The sequence below is a fragment of the Cyrtonyx montezumae genome, unplaced genomic scaffold (genome assembly GCF_038088225.1).
Source record: "Cyrtonyx montezumae isolate F1298 unplaced genomic scaffold, pur_monq_1.0 scaffold_0, whole genome shotgun sequence".
NCBI classification, from domain to species: domain Eukaryota; kingdom Metazoa; phylum Chordata; class Aves; order Galliformes; family Odontophoridae; genus Cyrtonyx; species Cyrtonyx montezumae.
The window spans coordinates 8,384,530-8,397,049 of NW_027071824.1; the positions used below are offsets into that span (position 1 = coordinate 8,384,530).

A 12,520-nucleotide genomic window follows, 5' to 3' on the forward strand; every position below is an offset into this window, starting at 1 on the left:
GATTTTCACCATGTGATCAGGTTCAGACTTCTATTTTGTTGGTATTGTTTGTTTACACAGTTTGTGTTTACCAACACACCTTTCTTTTCTTAAAAACTCACATTAAAAAAAAAAAAACAACCCTGTCTTCACAGCTATTGCGCATAAAAATAAAGAAAATAACGACATGCGACAGGAACGTTCTCTCTGCTCCAGAAAATGACAGCGCTTGATGCTGCTGTGCCTACGGGTTACTGTTTTCTGTCTCCAGAACGCGCCTAACACAGAACTACAGCGCGTCATTCCTCTGACACAGCCGAAGGTGAGGCACGAGAGAAGGCGAGGGTTCCTCCCAGCAGGGCGAGCCGCCCACAACCAACATGGCGCCTTAGGCCTCACCCTGCCCACGGCCAAGATGGCGGCGGCACGCCGGGGCGGCCTTTGGACTACAAGTCCCACGGGCGAGCAGGCGCGGCCCAGCCGCCGCCCTCACGGGGTAAGCGGCGGCCGGGAGTGTGGCGGCGGCGGCGGGCGGAGCTGGCGCTGCCCTGGGATGACCCCTTCTGGGGGCGCCGGGGTTTGGCGGAGCTGCTAGCGGGGCCCCGTGTGGCCGGGCCCGGCCCGGGGCCCGCCGGGAGGTAAAGAGCGGCGGGCGGACGGGGATTTCAGGGGGCGCCGGGCGTGGGCGCGCTGCGGGGCCTCCGCCGGGCCTGGGCGCCGCGTCGGGTTCCACTGCCCTCCGTGCGGTCCGGCTGCGGCCGGGGGAGCAAGCCCCGAGCCTGGAGGCGTCGCCTGCGGCCCGGCCGTGCCGGCAGGTTGCTTTATGATTTGTTGGTTAGTTCCGCCAGAAAGGGAGCGAGCATGGGTACCCTCTGTTTCCTTGTCGTGTTGGTAAGATCCAGGTCAGCACCTTTTTCAGCAAATTCCCGACTTCCAGCTAGTCAGTGCTTTTCCAACTCCTTTCGAGTAGCTAAAGTGGCACACAGAGTGATCTTTTGTAAGAGTTGTTCTGCTGAGCGCTTTGAAGATGTGGCACTGAATTCAACAGGGCGGAGAATGAATTGTAGATAGTTATTGAGAGGGGAAGTTTGAAAATTAAATGGCGTTTGTATCCTTTTCCCTCGTCAGCATAACGAGATCGATTCCCAAGGTGTCACTTTGAGAGTCATTTACATAAAATTTTATATTTCTATGTGTGCCAACCACACTTCTAATACTAAATAAGAGATCATAATGTGCAAGCAGTATCTAAAAATGCAATTCTTATTTCATGTAGCTGAACTAGAACTAATAGAAAAATGTATATCCTGTATGTTTTAACTTGTAGAGAGGGAATAGCTTTTATAAATGTTGTGGTTTTGTGATTTTTGGTATTGGTATTCCACATCATAACATCATGTAGTGCATTTAGAGTTAAAGAGTTAATACTCCAGCTCCGTGGATCATCGATAGTTATGGGTATACCGGTCTCAGAAGAGAAGAAGAACTACATTCCCCAGAGGGCTGTGCGATGCTTTGTATTTTTACATAGTTCCGCTCAGAGGGAAAGATAAAAACTGTCTGCGGTCACGGGACATGCTCTTTCCTTTGGGATCGACTCAGCAGTGGGTGCTCGCTGCCGTCTCGCCTTCAGCATTTAGCATAAGACCTTCAGTTTATCAGACATTCTCTCCTGCTCATTTTATTTATTAACTTCAATTCCAATTATATTGTATTATATTATTTTGCTTTCCAATATCTATTTAGTAAATTAGCTTTCCTCCTCAGATCATTGCCGCTGTTTTGTTCCTAGGCCCATCTCCCTTTTCCTTTTTCCCTTTCTACCTTCCCCTTTCCTGGGGCGTGGGTATGTGGGTCCCCTGCACCAATCATCACAAAACCGGGCCAAACCAGCCCGTAAACTGTTGGCAATAAATCATGGCCTGGGTGACTTGCATCTACAGCCTTCTGTAGGCACGCTTCATTGCATTGAAATAGTAAAACATACCCTTTCTTTGTAGACACCCCATGCTGCCCCGTCATGTGCAGAGGCTGGGCCGAGACTGGATCGCCCACATCAACGGTTCTCAGGTGTTTGCCTTCGGCAGCCCAGTTCCTACCTGTGTGAGATGGGTCGGACACTGCCCGTGGGCCTCGTTCCCTCTGCCTGTTCCAGTTGATTTCTCAGCGAACTGGAGGCTCCCACCATTTTTTGGACCTTGGAGGCATTTTCAGAACTCTAATTGGCAGCTTGATAACTTTGCACAAAATTCTTGCTTTCACCTACCTAACCCTAGTATGAAAGCTGAGGGAGAGGAACCACTGACAAAGAAGAGGAGGCTCAGCACCCAGCCTGATACTCCAGGCCACAAAGAACAACCGAATTCCTCTGATCAGAAAGAAGCATTATGTGTTTCTGTCTCGAGGGATGAAGAAAGTGACAGTAACAAGAAAGGTGAAAGATGTTTTTTGCTTGTTTGTTCCTATCATGAATGTAAACTTGTAACAAATCACAGCACATTAGATGCAACTTTGCCCACCTCTTCTGAGTTAGTTTTTCTTGGCACCTCTCCCAGAAAACATCTCTTTAAAAATGTTACTGTGTCTTGTTGCTGAGACCTTTCTTAACTGCCCTAGCAAACACATCTTGATGTACTTAGATGTGAGTGGTCATTTTTCATTCACACGTTGTGACAGTACATAAAGGTACTCACAGAGGAGCAGTGTGGCTTCTCTCCTACTATGTAAACAGTGTTGAAAGCCTGGCTGAATTGCAGATACATTGCATTGAGGCTGTAGGGGCAGGCAGCGACATAAGCCTGTGTCACAGATTGGATTTGGCATCCTGGGCCAACAGCCTTCCTGCAAGGAAGGAGCAAGCAGGGGTGGTACGACAGAAGCAATCTCCTTAGACTGTGCCAGTTTCCTGTTTTCAAAGTAATTAGAAATCCAGGGCATGTAATTGTTTTCTGTTGTGCTGTTTACTGATGCTTATACAAAGATCATCTTCAGCAGAGATTCTAAATCATTGCTAATCAAATGAGCTTTTAGAATTGGTTAAGCAATTTCCAAAGCAAATAGTTGTCAGTAGAATGATTTCTAAGAGCAGTAAGAAGTCATATGCTTTGTTATGTAACTTGTTTTCTGCTGCGTGTGTTTTTTAACAGGAAATATCAAGAGGCACTGGGAATATTTCTGTCAGCACAGCAGGACAATGAAAATCTTTGAAAGTGCAGAAACTGACCAAAGCAATAGAGAATGTGAAGCCAAATTTGATTTCACAGTCATGTCCTACAATATCCTCTCACAGAATTTATTAGAAGATAACTCCCACCTGTACAAACACTGCAGGCAGCGCTTGTTAATCTGGACATACAGATTTCCCAACATTCTACAAGAAATCAAACAGCTGGATGCAGATGTGAGTAGAAAACAAGCATGTGGCTATTAATAAGAACTGATGCAATGCGGTAGCAGATCCTTGCTGGTTTTTATTTTAGTGGATGGGCTGCCTTGTGAATCCAGCTGAGCTGTTACTTGTGTCATGCCTGACAGTAGTTCTGATTTATGTTTTCACATTTAATGCATTCTTTGTGGTCCAAACTTACAGGAAAGGTAAACTATGGTCTTCTTGAGATGACTCTGATTTTCTACTGACACACAGCAAAATCTTTTCTTTTTTCCAATATTAAAACCTTCTTTCTTTACATAAATCACTCTCATTCTGATTTTCAACACATGCTTGAGTGTGCAGTAAAGAAGGCACTGAGTTTAAGAACATCTATATGCACAAAAGCTAAAGGTTCACTTAGTCCAGTGTCGTGTCTTCAGCACATCTGATTATAGATATTGTAGATGCATAATAGGAAAACAGAGCAGCTTCCTCTGGTAGTCTCATCTTCTGAAAGTTGAGAGCTCAAGTCTGTGTCATCAACTGTGCCAGAAGGTATTTAGTGCAAATGATGTGCAAGACTGAATGGCTGGTTGTTACTGGCAAATACTTCATTTTAAAGAGCATTTTTGTATTGGAAAGTGAATCCTTTTGTAGGATTATGGGGGCAAAAGAAAACAAACCTAACATCTTTTCAATTTTGTCTGAACACATGGACACTGCCAGCAGAGAGACAAATTAATATTTTTATCTGGTTGCATCTTTTAATTGTAAGCTTTTGTCTTAGGTACTTTGTTTACAAGAAGTCCAAGAAGACCACTATAGGAAAGAGATCAAGTCAAGTTTGGAATCCTTGGGTATGATGAAACTCTTATGGCCAGTACCCTTTTTTCTTAATCACTGTAATGCTTTACAGGTAATATCCAGAAAATACCTTTATTATGAAAGCCCACTTTGATGTGACTTGTTACTTAGATATGTATTTATTTTTCCCCCAACACGAATAGCTTGGTTTCCTAAACTATTTAAATGCTCATACATTGAAAAAAGTATTAGACCAAATTTACTGCAGTATTTAAACTGAAGATGGGACAGAATGCCTCTTGTGTTTGCTTTCCTTGCTGAATCATATTTTGAAGCCCTTATTAGTGAAGTCAAATCTTAGCATACAGAAATGGAATGATTGCTAGTGATACTTGATTATGTATGTATTATCAGTTACGTTAATTTAAAAAATACCAGATAATACCTTATGAAAAACTTACATTTTTACATTCTTAGCTGAAATTTATTTGGGGAAGTTAATATTAAACTATTTCCTGACTTGAGATGGCAGCTCAATGCCATGTGAAAGCAACTATTTTTGGAAAACAAGAGATAATGGGGATGATCCCCATCACCTTGAAGGATAATCAGGAACTAAGTTTTATGCAAGTTTCTTTTTACCATGACTCAGTTGTTTTGGTATTACTGTTGGAAGCCACTCAGGTCTGAGTTTCTCACAGGGAATTTGTGATGGATAATGTTTATGAACTCTGTTCTTTGCCTGGTATTTTGCAACACCAAATAATTTCCATTAAAGTTATCTTTCCTCCAAAGCATCAGGAAATTTAACCTCAAAGGATGCAGAGTTCAATGATGGACCTTTAAGAAGGGAATGCAAAGAGTGCAGTGAACTTCCCTTAGGCTTTGGTACTTCAGACTGCATCTTGAATGCTGTGGGAGGGGAAAAAGCAGCATGAAGTCTGTAATTTTTTTTAAAACAGATCTGTATTTTTTACAATAGCATTTTATGTTTTTAATTACCTTTCTTGCAGGGTATCACTGTGAGTATAAAATGAGGACAGGGAGAAAGCCTGACGGCTGTGCTATTTGCTTCAAAACTTCCAAATTTAGCCTGATCTCATCAAATCCCGTGGAATTTTTTCGCCGTGATATTCCACTCTTGGACAGGGACAACGTTGGACTAGTGTTGCTTTTGCAGCCTAAATTTCCATGTAAAACTAATGCTGCCATCTGTATAGCTAATACACATCTGCTGTATAACCCAAGGAGAGGGGATATCAAACTGACCCAACTTGCAATGCTCCTGGCAGAGATTGCCAGTGTTGCCCCTCAGAAGAATGGTACCTTCTGCCCAATTATCATCTGTGGTGACTTCAATTCTGTCCCTGGTTCTCCGTTGTACAGATTTATAAGGGAAGGGAAATTAAATTATGAAGGACTTGCTATAGGGAAGGTAAGCTTTTCATTTCTTACCTGAAAAAAAGTTGATTCTGATTTAAGAGAATTGATAGACGTTTGCTGTGGAGTTAAGCCTGGGTCTGTTAGCTGTGCCTTACAGAATGTTGTATCTGCTCCCATCACTCTAAAATGAAAAATCTGCCAAACAAATGAATTGTTCTTAAAAGGCAGTTATCTACAAGATGATTGTATCACTGTTTCTAAGTGCTCTGGTCTTTAAGTAGGAGAAAATAACCACTTAATCAATTACATACTGTGTTCTCTCTGAGAGGATGACTTTGAATTTCAGTGATTAGAATAATTGTAAAAATCAAATTCGGGATTGGGTGCTAGTTGTTTTTAGCCCATCTTTGGCCTTACTTGATCCCAGAAAAATAAGCATTAAAAAGATGAAATAAGATTCTGCTAGAGAGATGTCTGTATTTAGTCCTATTACGTTGCTAACATTGTTCTTGGTAATCTCTCAGCGTCATGTCATGACATTGTCATGACATCTTGGAAAGTTAGGTAGCTGCAAAAAAAAAAAATCGAAGAATTCACAGAGAAGCTGTGGTGCCCCATTCCTGGAGGCACTCAAGTCCAGGTTGGATGGAACCCTGAGCAGCCTAAGCTGGGGGGGGCAGCCCTGCTATGTCTGGGGGTTGGGACTGGGTGATCTTTAAGGTCCCTTCCAACCCAAGCTGTTCTATGATAAGGAGCATTTACTGTTTTTTTGTTTGGTTGTTTTTTTTATAGAGACTTGACAAACTGTTATAAAAGATTTATTCTAGGGGGCTGATTTATTGTACAGAAAACATGCAGTCATGCCAGGGTGTTTTGTTTTGTTTTTAATCAGATCTCTTCTGAAAAAGCTTGTTGTCTTTCTTAGGTCTCTGGACAAGAACAGTTTCCAAGGGGACAAAGAATCTTATCTATTCCAATTTGGCCCAAAAAGTTAGGTATTTCACAAAACTGCGTGTATGAAATCAAAGAGCAGCAAAAAGAAGAAAATGCAGGTCAGTTTTGGGATTGGTGGATTTTGTGGTCCTTTGAAAACATCCTTCAGGTAGCACTGAAAAACAGATTATCTTTTCTATTAGAAGGGAATCAAATTGCCTTGAGCTTGCACAAATTTATTGTTGGGCTTGTTAGAGTGTAAATTGTTTGTTCACATAGGCACGTGCAAATTTGAATATTGTACAAGATAAGCGTTTTCACATTTAAATCTTTGAGAAGGCACAGAATTTGCTGTTCAGGAGCTGACAAATAATCACATCAGGATTACTGTTTGCATCAGGACAACTGCTCGTGCTGTGTAAGGGAGACAAGAAAGGAATGCAGCACGCGTGTAGTGTCAGCCTACGTTCTGCTCCAGTGTTCATGTGTTACAGTGAGAGTATCTCATGGGACAAATTGGAAAAGCAAGTGATTCCTTGTTGAACATTGTTGTATCTTTCATCCACCCTTTTTGTGTCAGACAAAACAATTTGCAATGAATGTGATGTAGGGAATCTAAATAATGGAACAGAATAATTTAGTCCAGCTTTGTGAATTGTGCCTTGCTCGCCTCAAGAAATAAGCATACTTAGAGATATTCAGATCTTCTGTTGTAGCTTTTCAATATTAGTCTCACCTACATCCTACTTTTTAAGTAAACTGAATGTATTTTTATTTGGCAGGGGAAAAAATGGATGAAGCAACATTGGATAACACCAAAGAGATTGTAACAGCACCTGAAAAGTATGTCTTGTTGGGGAAAAATGGCAATCCCTGTATCTTATATAAGACTGTATCTTAGATTTGTTTTTTTTGGGGGGGTGGGGGGGAGGGGAGGGGTTGGGTTGGGTTTGATTTTAAAATTGTATTTGATTTTAGACACGGATGCACACTCACCCCAATCTGCCCATCTGGCAAAATAATCAATAGACTGCTGGGAAGAAACACGTGGTTATTTCTTTTTTGAAAAGAAGAATATATTAGCATTTACTTAACTGGGAAAAGCATGTAAAATAAAGCACAGAAGAAGGAAGCTCCTTTAATGGTATACTTGTGATGTCAGGCTCTAAGTTAGCCATGTCTTATCAGAACTGAGATCTTGGTATCGCTGCCAATAGATTAAAAATGTGTGGTAATCAAAAAGGCAAGGAAGTTCTGAGGAAAGGAGTTGATAACAGTACAGAAAATGCAATGCTGCAGTGTAAATAAATCTACAGCATGCCACATGTTGAAGACTGCTTGCAGGTTTTTTGCTTCATCTTATGTGGGAAATGAAGTAACGAGGATGATCAAAGTCATTGGAATAGCTTTGATCTGCAGAGTGACTAAATGGACTTGGGTCTCTTGATTTAGAAAAAAGAAAAAAGAAAGCTGGGAGGGGATTAACTGGAAAATCATTAAGGGCTAGCAGAACATGAGCAAATATTGAAGGGCTAAGTGGTGAATATACTGATGGTGACAAATTTCCAGACAGTAGATATAAAACATACAAAGGTTCTTCGCTCTCAGCACAAGTAGAACTAAGTGCTGAACAATGTTATACAAGGATTTAAGCAATGGTAAGGAAAAGTCATAGAAGAAAAATCAGTTGTGCATGACATAATTGATGTAGATGCAATGATTGTTGGCTGGGCTGTGAGTCGCACAGTTGCTGAACGTTATAGCAGTTCTCACTCCCTGCCCAACCATTTGGCACTGACTGATGCCATGCAGTTAAGGTGGGCTGTACTGACTCAGGAAAGCTTACACTTCTGCTAAACATGGATGGAAAAGGTCATCAAAATGCAGGATGCAGAAGTCTACAGAAACTGCAATGTATGGCCATGGAATCAATTGAAAAGAGGAACTTATTCCCCATCCATTTCGAGAGCAGGTGTTGTACCCACTGCCATCCAGGCTGATTTAATCAATTAGTAATAATAATAAATAAATAAAAAACAAAACACAACACTTGATTTTTAACCAGAACATATTGCAGATTAGGTTTAAAATGCAGCGGTGCAGGGTGAAGCAGGTACAGCTGAGGAGAGGGTGATTTGCTGAGCTGATGGGATCAAATGGCTGGGAGGGAGAGAAGAGCTCTTCTGCTGAAAGGTGCAGTTGTGCTTTTTTTTTTTTTTTTTTTTTTAAGGATTGAATAAACAGATGAGACAAACTGAAGAGGAACAGGCTTGCTGATGATGAGGAAAGGCAAAACAGGAGCCTGACTAGAGGAAAGTTTAGCCGTAGCCTAACTTGAAAACATTTTGAGTTTTAGTTCAGAAAAAAAAAAAAATTTCTTTATGTACCAAAGAGAGCAAGCAGAGATGAGTTAACAGTCAGTCCCTTTCTTATAAACTATTCTCATAGGAACATTTCTAGCACAAAAGGTGATGAGATGGATTGCTTAAGAGAAACACCAGTTTGCATATCCAGATGATTATTTGATTGTTCATTCCAGGAAATGAAAGAAAATAAAATGTTTTTATTTGATTCCTGTCTAGATTGTCCTCAAAACTGCAGCACCATTTTAAGTTGTCTTCGGTGTATTCTCACTACTTTCCTGGAACTGGGATGCCAGAAGTAACAACTTGCCACTCTCGAAGCGCAGTCACTGTGGATTATATTTTCTATTCTGCAGCAAATGATGATTCTGTTGCCCAATCAGGTAAAGAAACCAACTTTTAATTATTTTTCAGAAATGCTAAAAAGAACTTCTGGATCCAGTTGTAAGGGAAATGTGATAATTTGATTCATATCGAGTACCTCAGAGGTATGGCTGCCTTGTCAACCTACCACAGCTGGAATGTCACACAAGGCAAACTTTCACCTAGAGAAATATTCTTGTAGTTGCCATCTCGGCATGGAAACCAAGAGCTGAGGCTACAGAAAATCAGTGATGTAAGCAGCACCTCAGAAATACTGTTGACAGTAACTCATGGAGGGTCATAGTGGCCAGACCTACAACAAAGTAATTTTTCCAATCATTCAGCCAATAAAATGGCAATTCGTTACACGTGCTAAAGCTGATAAATGAACTACTCTGAAAATTACTTTTCAGATAGTCTTGGTGTAATCAATGTCAAGTGAACGGCCTTTCCACTGAGAGCAGGTGCTGGCAGGCCAGCTGTCACTCTCCTGCTTGCAGTTGCAGCTAAAACTCACCAGATGGTGCAAGAAAGACGCGGTGCCTCTGCGGGTGCCTTTCTTGGTGGGAAACTGCACTGCCCGGATCGTATTTGCGTGCTTAGTGTGGTACTCCTGTGCAGCACGAGATTCACATTACAGTTAGCTGCGTGTTTTATGCCACTGTCAGGCATGAGTGCTCAGTGCAGTGCCATCAGATTACATGGCTCTGCAGGACTCTGAGCAAAGAAACCTGGATTCTACTCCTGCTCAGGTTGCCACTGTTTTTTTGTGAATTAACATTATTTTTGATAACTGCAATGAAATCTGCCCCTTCAACTCTCATACTTTGTAGTCTAGATCATTAACATTCATTGAGTGAATGCACTGAAGTCTCGTTTGTGATAACACGCACAGGAAATGTTTAGCACAAAATATCAAATATAAAAGCTTAAAAGAGCTTTGGAAAGCTTTTCTAGAAGTCTCTATTCCTCCTGAATTCTGTGCAATCTGAGTGCTGTGTGATTTAAAAATTTATGGTATGCTTAGCCAAGAACTTTAGTTTGGTGTTCCGGAAATGTCTCAGTGAAAAAGGGAGTTAGTACTTACCTGGGTCCTGCAGGATTTGATTTGGTTGCTTCCAGAGTGCCCTGAGCTGGCACGAATCACTGCATGCGGACCACGTGCTCTGTAGCAATGAACTGCTGCTTTGTAGAAGTGCAGGTGCTGCCAAATAATACATTTGGCTCAAGAGCTGAGCAGACGTGTGCTCTAAAAACACTAAGACATTTTTGCAGCAAGGATTTCCTTCAAGGCAGCAGTAAGCAGCTGCTGTGTTGTCAGAGGCCTAGAAAGCTAGCAGTTGGCAAAGGGCTGAAGCTCCTGAGTTCTGCAAGGAGTTGAGCAGTTGTTGGGTCATCCTTTACATAGTTGTACTTGTAAGCCAGCCCTTAAAGGGTTCAGCTGGAAGTTCTGAAATAGCTGATCACTTTCATGCTCATTTTTGTTAAAGTTGCAGCTGCTGCTTTGGGCCATTCCTGAAAAGCACCCTGTGTAGTATCTCTGTGCAGTCATCAGGTAGGGTTCTGGAATAGTCTGCTCTCTCAGAGAGACAGCTCAAGAAGTCTAAAAGTTCAATGCAACATGAAGGATATTGTTCTTCATGAAATTTCTTAATGCAAAAAAAGAAAAAGCTTATCACTTTCTGCTGCTGCTGATAGCTTTGTGGTTTCTTCGTTTGTTTTTAACAAGAACACATTTTAAATACAGTCTAATAATAAGACTGTGAGAGGCTGTCATTCATCTTCCCCTCTTCCATGACCAATGTGGTGCTTTTCATCTGGGGGAGAAGGGGGATTTTTTTGGTACTTCTACGAAACACTACGAAAAATCCATTTCTTATGACAAGCCATTAGGAATGAAAATGCCAGAAGGTTTTCATCCTCAGCAGAGAGTACTGTCTGCCTGCTGGAGAACTGCATGCTCGAGGATACAGAAATATTACATGTACCAGTAACTCTCATGTGATTCTTAATTTTGCAAACGTCAGCTCTGTACAGCCATGCTGCTGTGCTAGGGAATAAGACTGGATTTATGAGGCTTTTTCAGTGAAGTTACAATGGCCAAATAAACAAATCCCTTTCCTTTGTTACCTCATCTCCTCCTACGAAGTGGAGGGGCTGTGTCCTTCTGAGTGCTGCAGCTCTCGTGGGAACAAAGCCCTTCTGCGTGGGAACAGTACTAAACTGACACAATTCCAAACCACAATTCAAAACCACGTGGTTTTGCATGGAACAATTATCAGACTATTGTCCATGTTTTCTTCTTTCTGAAAATGCCACTATTTATTTACTTCTTAGTTTAGTCTGTCTGTTTGTTCACTTAGGAATGGAGGATTCTCTTCACGGAGGTCTGAAGCTCCTCGGTAGGCTGGCACTTCTAACAGAAAAAGACCTCTGGACTGTTAATGGTCTTCCCAATGAAAATAACTCCTCGGACCACCTGCCATTGCTCGCAGAGTTCAGGCTCATTGAACGGTAACACCCCAAGGGCTTTCCATGTAGCTACAGTTACTCCCACCTTCTTTCTTAATGTGATCTTTATTTTTAAAAGTTAGTTCAAGCACTGCTGGTTCGGTTTAAATGTTTTGCTTGCATGCTGATTTGGTAGTGTTGGGTAAAGCAGACTTTTTAAAGAGACTTTTTTTTTTTAAGTGTTTTAATTACTTTTTGAAGTCTTTGAAGCAAAAAAAAAAAGTTTACACGAGCTTCCTCTTTGATAATGGAAAACATCTGTTCCAGTCTTCAAATGGCATTATTTTTCACTGAGATGCTGTAAATGGTCTTTACTGTAAAACTAAGTAAAATTGATTATTCCCTGAGAACTCTGCATTTCATCAAGCAGAAGGGAGAGAGTCTGGGTGCACACCACATTTCGCAGTGAGCTGGAAAGAATATTTTTTTATGGAGTTCCTTTTCAGCCACTTTTGTCTGAGTACTTCTGCAAAGAAATTCAACAGGAGAAGATGTTTAATAGGGAAGGATCATTCTAAGTAGTGGGATTTAACTTTCAAGCATCCCTTGTCTGGCACTCAGAGAAGTATTTGCTTAAGGCCTCAGCTCTTTCACAGGTTGGGTTTCACATCAGTTCCAATCTCTTCTACACCAGGAAGTACTTCTTTAGGCAACTCCAAACGTGCTGTAGGGCTGCTTTGAATCTTAAAAGTTTACACACATTTAAAAGTAAATGCTTTGGATGCACTGATCAATGGCTTTCTCTATTTGTCTTGTATTTGAATACTCCATGTCACTATGACATTTTAAAACAAATGGGGTATTTATGGAATAT

General features: G+C 41.3%; 1 protein-coding gene across 3 annotated transcripts; it reads left to right on the forward strand.

Moving 5' to 3' along the window:
* The first annotated feature begins 381 nt into the window (after nt 1–381).
* ANGEL2 (angel homolog 2) lies at nt 382–12,475 on the forward strand. Of its 3 annotated transcripts, none has more exons than XM_065746893.1 (9): nt 382–475; nt 1,980–2,413; nt 3,126–3,379; nt 4,137–4,206; nt 5,167–5,588; nt 6,462–6,588; nt 7,252–7,312; nt 9,052–9,215; nt 11,559–12,475. In XM_065746893.1, exons 2-9 carry the CDS (start codon nt 1,987–1,989, stop codon nt 11,711–11,713), a joined length of 1,680 nt encoding a protein of 559 aa, XP_065602965.1. In that variant the 5' UTR covers nt 382–475; nt 1,980–1,986; the 3' UTR covers nt 11,714–12,475. The 3 variants fall into 3 exon arrangements, with proteins under 3 accessions (XP_065602965.1, XP_065602889.1, XP_065602800.1); XM_065746817.1 differs by lacking the exon at nt 382–475 and adding an exon at nt 536–617; XM_065746728.1 differs by lacking the exon at nt 382–475 and adding an exon at nt 816–881.
* The last annotated feature ends 45 nt before the right edge of the window (nt 12,476–12,520 follow it).